The sequence below is a fragment of the Sinocyclocheilus anshuiensis genome, unplaced genomic scaffold (genome assembly GCF_001515605.1).
Source record: "Sinocyclocheilus anshuiensis isolate Anshui unplaced genomic scaffold, SAMN03320099.WGS_v1.1 scaffold480, whole genome shotgun sequence".
Lineage (NCBI taxonomy): Eukaryota > Metazoa > Chordata > Actinopteri > Cypriniformes > Cyprinidae > Sinocyclocheilus > Sinocyclocheilus anshuiensis.
In genome coordinates, this window is record NW_015555743.1 from 361,363 (window position 1) to 370,965 (window position 9,603).

The 9,603-nt window shown below is 36.3% G+C and overlaps 1 protein-coding gene across 1 annotated transcript in view; it reads right to left on the reverse strand.

Annotated features, from left to right (window-relative positions):
• The window catches only part of cdk14 (cyclin dependent kinase 14), a 122,569-nt gene that overhangs the window by 65,399 nt on the left and 47,567 nt on the right, over positions 1-9,603 (reverse strand). The window contains exon 8 of the mRNA XM_016466858.1: positions 4,801-4,894. Coding sequence (XP_016322344.1) covers positions 4,801-4,894 — 94 coding nt within the window. The remainder of the gene's footprint in view (positions 1-4,800; positions 4,895-9,603) is intronic.

Genomic DNA, 9,603 nt, shown 5'->3' on the forward strand with positions numbered 1-9,603 from the left:
TTACTGATAAGATGCGCGTTAAATATCGCATGCGATTAATCGTGCAGCCCTAATATATATATATATATATATATGAATAAATATGTAAATATATAAAAGTGTGCACACATATTGATTTATATATTTATATGAACAACTATAAGCAGTGTTTTGTGAGGTGTGTGGGGAAGCTCTCAGAAACAGAAGGAGGTGCAGATGTGGTTCATCCACCCGGAGTGGAGGGGGTTACTGTACAGAGCCCTGAGTGACAGCACATGTATTATAGATGGAGGGTGGAGGAGAGGGACGGGATGCTTTGAAGTGCAAGCAGAGCGGGTGGAGAGAGATCAGGGCTGTGGGAGCGAGTGGCAAACGATGTTTTGCAGATCGGCGGGGAGCTGAGAGAAGACGAAGCACAGCACACACTGACAGCAGACCTCGAGAGAACACGCCAGAGAGCAAAACCCCCGCAAAACCAGCACAAACCTGAGCCAATCAACATCTCACGTGTGCCGATGAACTTCACCAACACTCTCACCTTCAGTGCAGTTCAACAGCCAATACAGATAACAATAACTATTACAGTAACTATAACAATAACTGTAAACATAACCTCCCAACTCAATACAGTCATGCTGAAGACTATCTAGTTTACTCGCTACTAAGTGTCTGAAACAAAACTATGAATATCTTTCCAGGATTTTAGGGGTCTAAACCTGACAAACTTTGTCAAATCCAGTGACCATGAGAACTCCAGGCACACTGAACTTGTATCTGGTTTACTGTGAGCTTCTTTGGATGAAAGCAGCTGGTAAACGTGTGGCAGGACTCGCTGTCAATCACTCCTGAAATGTCAGCGGCTGTGAAGTTGTCCCTTCACTAGCGCTCCCGCTGGGCAGAAGGTCACCGCATGCCCTCGACCGGCTAAAACAACGACCACCCGCATGCAGTAATTAATTCCCCCCGCCAGAACAGAGCGGCTTTACTTTCACAGATCAGATCTCAGGAGCGTCTGGATGCAAAGGTATGTGAGGTCAAGCCAGGCCGACTCAACTCAACTCTGTAGGGCTGAAAGACACATGCACCAACCCTAAAACACTTCATATGCCCTGTTGGGTCATGAAGAACGGCTGATAGAGACACCTGTTTCAAACTGAGATCCACTGAGATACATGTGAGATATCATATGAAAGGAAACAGTGGCTCCTTAGCAACGTTTACTAGATGATTATCATGCCAATGCAACAATGCCAGTCTATTATGTTCTCAAACGCTCTGCAAATCATCTTAAACGAGTCATTGTAAATCACTGGAACTGGAGAGACTAATTACAAATCTGAATTGAAATGAACTTAAAATGACATATTAAATTATTTGAGAGTTGTTAGTTAATCAATAAAAAGTTATCCTCTTTGTCTGTCATCATTAATGCACTTGACTTATTTAGTGAGAATTAGATGAGCAATAATTCAAAATGATCCAAAAACAGTGATTTTTTTAAACAAGCATGCAAGTTCAAATTGATGCACTGAACAAAAATTTAGTGTAGACTTCATTTTCACTCAGAAATTGCTAGTAAATTTCACAAAGAGTTACAAAGAAACAGCAAGTAACATTCAATTAAACATGAAATTTTGATAGTAATAGTATTTTCTTGTAAAACATACTCAAATAATCTGTTTTATTTATAAATATTTTTTTTATTTAAAATAGTTTTTGCAGTGTGTGGAAACAAATAAAACATGTAAAAATCAGACAGTTAAATTGTGGCCATGGATTAAGAATGAATTCCTGCACTGTAGTAAATCATGGCCACAATGTACTAATTCGTCCTCTGGTTTTAATTAAATCAAAACGAGAGAATGTGCTAGTACAACACGGCCATGATTTAATTAAACAAGGGAACAAATTAAGCTGCAGGAATGAGTTCTTATTTTATGGCATTGATTTAACTAAAACGAGTTTAGTTTTAATTAATAAAACAAGAGAACAAATTCTTCATTTGTGGCAGTGAAAAATACATTTTTGTCCACGTCATGTGCATAACTCCGTAATCAAACACCTTTCTTGACTATGAACTCTAATCAATGTCCATTTTGATCACAAATTATAACAGCCGAAAAACACTCAAGTCTCAAACTGCAGTAATTTCACATGTAAGTAACTCTGTGTGTGTGTGTGTGTGTGTGTGTGTGTGTGTGTGTGTGTGTGTGTGTGTGTGTGTGTTTGTAGAAAAGTCTCCCTGCGTTGCGTCTGTCTCTCCTGAACAGCCAGCAGTCTCTCACTCCGCCTCTGCAGCCCAACAAAACCAGCGTGACGCCGGTCCAGACGGGTGTCAGTGTGCGGCCACACCAGCCCAACAGCACCACCGTACTGCCACAGGTATGAGCTGGTCTCTCATCCTCTCAAATATGCTCCACTTGTCTCTTTTTCATTCATACAGTTCGGCAGAAACAATATATAACCACACCATAACTAGTATCTGATATCGAACATATGATATGTTTATTTAAAGAAGAAGATTTTTAATACATTCTATATTATAAACATCTGAAAGGATGAAGAAACAAACTCATCCTAATCTTGGATGAACTGAGGGTGAGAACATAAATAAATATATAAATAAAACATAAATAAAAATTGCCCTATGAGATTCACCACAAAGAACACAACAAGATGTTTTGCATAAGAAAAGACTCAAGTGATTTCACATTTGTCTCCTCTAAAGCTTAGAAAATCTCCAGTCATTCATTTCATAGCACTAAACATATTTCAGTTCTTCATCCTTAAACTCATATCAACATAATCAAAAGTCTCCCGAGTGATTCCAGCCACAATAAAGAGCAAAACAAAGAGATTTAGCGCTCTCATTTGGCCTCTCTCATGTGTGGCAGCTGTGCATGATGGGATTCGAAATGCATCACAAGCGTAAAGTGGATATTAACCTTGACGTAATGAGTTTATCTCCATCTGAAAACAGCCAAATAAAGGTGAAATGAAACGCACAAACACAAGCGTGTGACTGCAAACAGCAGCATCTCTCTCTGGAAGCAGAATGTCAATATGAAGGTCAGAAGCGCTGGCCTCTCTTTTACTCGCAGCATAAAGCAGTCTGGCCTTTGGAAAGCAGTAATGAAGGATAATCTCTGAAAGACGGGTTAGATAAGCTGCTGGCCAGACTGACAGCTGCAGGTCTCTCAGGAAGAAAGGATGGGAAAACAAGTCAGGAATGAAAATGTCAGTGTCAGAGAACAGTGACGAGCTGCCAGACGCCCTGCGCTCCTCCAGATTCATCAAGAGCCCACCTGACAAAGAGCAAACACAAACAACAAGCACCAGACAAAGCCTAATTAGACAGAAGGGGGGCAAATCAAACAATCAGCATTTCTGAACAAAGACGTCCTTCATTAAAGGACACAGAACGCAACTCCTGCTCTAGTTTGGGTTCAGACTCACAGAAGAACTCTAAAAGGAGTCGCTTACCATCAGAAAAAGAAAAGAAAACACCCTCAGTGTATTACTGGCATCTAATGTAGATATTTTTTCACAATTGTACAGACAATAACATGTTCTATATGCAAAACAAACGTCCCACCGTCATGCTGAAATAACAAATGAGAGCATAACTACACTTGACAACGTTTTGCAAGACACTAACCTTGATGATTAAATGCAGTCACAATGCATTTCACTCCCCTAATGTGATGCATCTGTGAGTAACTTACTGGACCCTTTTCACATTTCCGGGTGAAATAAATAACTTTATTATTATCATCATTATTTAATTTTTTCATTTTCGTTCTTAAAAATAACATGATCTATTCAACCAGTATTTTAATTCAATTTTACTTGAAAGTTCTGAAGAATTAAAATAATGGTTGGGTTATTATAGTTCACTAAAACTAAAATGAAACCTTTAAAAAAAATTGTTACAAAATAAATATTAACAGAAATAAAATAAAATATAAAAATGCCACGGCAACACTTCTCATTTTAATTTAGTTTAACTTGATGAACTGAAATAAATACAAATTAAAACTGAAATAAAAATTAATAAATTCTATAGACATAAAAAAAATGAAATGAAATGAAAATAAAAATTGAAAATGTAAAAATAAAAACTGGTCCAAAATATTAATAAAAACTATAATAGTATCTCAATGCTACTAAAATAACACTGGGTTGAATATATAATTTTGCTTTTAAAGAATTCAAAAATGGAACTGACATCAAGCTGCCACTCATTCCCAAACATTCTCTTTTTGTAATCCATTCAAAAAGTCACAGGTTTGGAATGACATGAGGGTTAGTAAATAACAACAGAATTCACATTTCCAGGTTAACTAGTCCTGAAACAGGTAAACCCGCAGTGCATCACACAAAGAGACTCTGCTGTTCTTTGTTTCACGAGCAGACAGCTGCTGAATTTCTCCATGTGGATCGATAGAGCCGGTTTTCCCTGCTTCTGTCATTCCCCTCTGTAAACACGTTTGTCCGCTGACCCTCACGGCCCGCAGGCGTCTGTCTCACCCAGGAACCCCGGGCCGCCCACTCTATTCATCTCAGTAATTGTCTGCATGAATTATTTACCTGACTCGGAGGGTGAATATGAATCCATTACTCTCTGCTTCAATTATCAGAGCGGGAATTATGGGAAATGACAGGAGAAATGATTACAGGATTCATGAGCTGTAATATGCATGACCTCACAGAGTCGTGTACATTCATCTATCACTCCATATCTTTGCATTCATGGAGAATTTCTCTTGATCCAGCACCCGAGGCATTAAACGGAAAGGAAAGCAGAGCGGAGACACTTACCAGAAATATCCTCTCCAGCTGATCCTGAATGTCCTTCATGCCCGGGAACGCCGCCACTCCCTGGATCATTTCCACGAAGATGCATCCGACACCCCTGAAACACAGAAAAACACCACTGACTCTCTAACCTTCAGAAAGTGAAAATGCGATGCATGCCAGATTTGTGCGTGAATATCAGAATCTTTTAATGCAAAGCTTTCTTTCAAAGCTTTTAATGCTCAGAGATTTATGAACATGGCGAACATTTCTGGAAATGCAGGAATGAGCTTGATTGTTGTGTTACTGTAACTGCATGTGAGCAGCATCAGTGCAATTAAACATTCAGAACAAGCGTTTATATCAGCGATTCACAAACTTTTTGTCAGCCGAACCTCTTTGAGCTCAAATATTTCCTTGAGACAGGGTTATTACAGATAACTAAATCTAAAACCATAAAAACGTTACTTGAAATAAAATAAATGTTGACTGAAATCAAATATTAAAAAATGTAAACATTTTATTTCATCTAGTTTCCAGGGCTAAACTTCTAATTTTCATTTACTTTCATACCTGCAAGCAACACTGATCATGTTAATGCTAATGTATCACGAGAAACTTACTTGACTTAACAACAGAGTGAACTTCATTTGGCATATTGACGTTATTGTAGTAATTAGGTACCTAAGGTTTAGTAAGTTTAAAAGCGTTCCATCGTCGACAGCAAACTTAGCTCAGCGTTGTTTTAGCACCGCGAAAAATGAGAGAAGATGATCTTGATTCTGATTGGTCAAAAGACTCGAGGCGCTTCACCAAATACTACCATATTTATTTGGGTGGGAAAAAAAATTAAATAAAAATAATTGGGGAAAAAAACAAAAACAAACTATAGTAGTATCTCAATGATACTAAAGCAACACTGCTCTGGCATTTGTTAATATTTCATTCATTTATCAACACGTTTACAGTTCTCTGATATCAGTTAATGGCAGATAAACTAATCAAATATTCAAAAATATTTTAGTAAGTGGTTTATTCAGATTTGATTCTTTATTATTTGTTTTAATTTCAAATTTTAAGATCTATTTATTAGCTTTTGATCAACTCCTAAATCCCCCGCAGTTCCCTTGTGAAGATCAGTTTGGGAAACCCTGGTTTAGAGGATGGTGTGGATCACGAATGACCTGATCTGAGCCCATGTGAGACGAACCGGGTCTGACAGATACATGGGGAAGAGGAGACACAACGGAGAGAGAGAGCAAAGAGAGAAAGAAAGAAATCAGTCAGTATGTGATCACACTGTCCTGCATCATATTTGCTGATTGTAAAAATAGAGTCTGTTCTGCTCTTTCTCCTCACACTTTCTCACAAAATATGATGCATTTTGTAGCATTTTTGCTTTTGACAAGTCTTGTATTCTCCATTAATCAGCAGAAAAACACCACAAACACATGATGAAACACATACAACTATCTGATCAATTCTCAGCCCATTTTTACATGCATGACATTATTTAATTTCTAATCCCGATTTCATTGTTACATTTATGGACAGTTACAGAAGAAAATGTAACTGTTTTGTGAAAACACTATATATGGTAGAAAATTATCATTGATATATTTAAGCTCAGCATAATTAAATTAGGTCATATTACGCAAAAAAATATAATCAGCATTGTTTCTACTCAGTCAGTAGGAAGTCTGCTTTTCAGAGACTGTTTTCCAATATTTGATTGAATTTTGAGTAAAAACAGAGCAAAATAAAATAAAGAGGCAAACTTAATGTGCATCTCACATGCTACTACAGTATATCATTACATTATGAAGTAGCATATGATAAAGTAGCATTATAGCAGCCATCAGTCATCCTGCTCACTGAGAGACAAAAATTGTATAATGGGAAAAATCTTGATTATTTTTATTCAGATTTATTTTATTCTATTATTGATGTAAAATAAAATAATACTCTGAGCTTCAAAAAGGGTCAATTTTTTTAAATTGAGATTTGTACAGCATCTGAAAGCTGAATAAAAGTTTAAAGGGATAGTTCACCCAAAAATGAAAATGTGATGTTTATCTGCTTACCCCTGGGGCATCCAAGATGTAGGTGACTTTGTTTCTTCAGTAGAACACATTTGATGATTTTTAACTCCAGCCCCGGCGCTTGCGTAAACTCGTAAACTACGCCAGAGCGCATACACACCTCACGCACGGTTTCCGGTGCGCGTGCTCAAAGCAGTTGGACATAGTGGTGTATTAGAGGTAAAAAATGATATAAATACTGTTCGGTTTCTGGCACAAACCGATCGTTTCGTGTCTTAGGACATCAATGTGTCGTCACGAGCCGCAGGGTTTAATTTGGATTTGTCTTTGCATGTTTTTTTTGCTCTCATAGACTTTGTTACCATTGCCATGCATTATACGACTGATAGACTGCAACGGCTGGAGTTAAAAATCATCAAATGTGTTCTACTGAAGAAACAAAGTCACCTACATCTTGGATGACCTGGGGGTAAGCAGATAAACATCACATTTTCATTTTTGGGTGAACTATCCCTTTAAGTGAATAAAAGTGAATAATCTTTCCATTGATGTATGGTTTGTTAGGATCGGACAATATTTGGCCGAGATACAACTATTTGAAAATCTGGAATCTGAGGGTGCAAAAAAATCTAAATATTGAGAAAATCATCTTTAAAGTTGTCCAAATGAAGTTCTTAGCAATGCATATTACTAATCAAAAATTACGTTTTAATGCATTTACGGTAGGAAATTTACAAAATATCTTCATGGAACATGATCTTTACTTAATATCCTAATGATTTTTGGCATAAAATAAAAATTGATCATTTTGACCCATACAATGTATTGTTGGCTATTGCTACAAATATACCCCAGCGACTTAAGACTGCTTTTGTGCTCCAGGGACACATATTAAGTTTTAGCTATGTTGTTGGGTGTTTTTGTCATTTTCAGTAGGTTTTGTTTTTTTATATAGTGTATGTCCATGGAGTTTTTATGCATCTTTATTTCAGTTTTTGTCTGAGAGTTACTTTAGTACATCAAGTATTGAAAAATGAAATGAAAAACAAAAATGTTGCATTGAAAAAATTTAAAATATATAAATTTTATGCTTTATTTTATTTTATTTGACATTTATTTTATTTCAAGTAACATTTTTTTGTTTAGTTTCAGTTTTAGTTAACTATAACAACCCTGGTTGTTACACACACACACACACACACGCACGCACTCACACACAAGTGTCTGGCTGCGATTCTAATGACTTGATTTGTGCAGCATCTGTGAATCTGCCACTCAAGAGAGGAAAACACTGCAATGCTCCACTGCGCTCAGCATCGATTCACACACAGAGAGAATGAGACATGACATAAACGAGACATGCTCATGACATAAAAACTGAAACTAAACAGACTAAAGAAGAAGAAAGAGCTTCTGTGATGAAAAATATCAGAAAATATCCCATTCAACAAAAACAGCCCCTAATGTGATAATTGCCAAGTGATGATAGAAAAATAAACTTTAAAGTTTGTAATAAAGTTTATCTATCTATCTATCTATATATATACACAGTATATATATATATATTAAACTATAACATAGTAAACTATGATAAACTATCCCTTTAAGTGAATAAAAGTTAATAATCTTTCCATTGATGTATGGTTTGTTAGGATCGGACAATATTTGGCTGAGATACAACTATTTTATATATACCCGTGTATGTATGTATATATACCCGTGTATGTATGTGTATATATACCCGTGTATGTATGTGTATATATACCCGTGTATGTATGTGTATATATACCCGTGTATGTATGTGTATATATACCCGTGTATGTATGTGTATATATACCCGTGTATGTATGTGTATATATACCCGTGTATGTATGTGTATATATACCCGTGTATGTATGTGTATATATACCCGTGTATGTATGTGTATATATACCCGTGTATGTATGTGTATATATACCCGTGTATGTATGTGTATATATACCCGTGTATGTATGTGTATATATACCCGTGTATGTATGTGTATATATACCCGTGTATGTATGTGTATATATACCCGTGTATGTATGTGTATATATACCCGTGTATGTATGTGTATATATACCCGTGTATGTATGTGTATATATACCCGTGTATGTATGTGTATATATACCCGTGTATGTATGTGTATATATACACGTGTATGTATGTGTATATACACGTGTATGTATGTGTATATGTATATATACACGTGTATGTATGTGTATATATATATATATATATACAGGTGTGTGTATATATATATATATTTTTTTTTTCTGAAAATAATCTTGTGACATTTTCCCTCTGGTTTTATTTCGAAGGATGTTTAAAAATAAAAAATATATATTTATTAAAAATATACATACATACATGTATTTCTCATCCTGCTGTCATAGTGCAAGAACATCATTACATTGTCTTTGATTTCTTTGAATACAATCTTACAGTTTTTCCAACTGCTTACACACATTTTCAAAACTTTGTCTCTTTTTTTCAAAACTTTACACAGAAATCCAAGAATTGCACACACAAAATGCAAATGCCTCACATCTCTTGCAAAATGAAGCACTGCATCCAAAATATCACAGACACAGACGCTAAGGGGAAAACTCCTTTTTCTCCGAATACTGAAGCCTTTTCCAATCACGCAGTGAAACTGCACGGCCATTGGCCATTGGCACAGCCCGCCAGAGCCCGCCAATTTGGGCGGGGCATCTGGCTATATAAGCGTGCACTTCGCCATAGGATCCTCAGGTTACTTCGACTG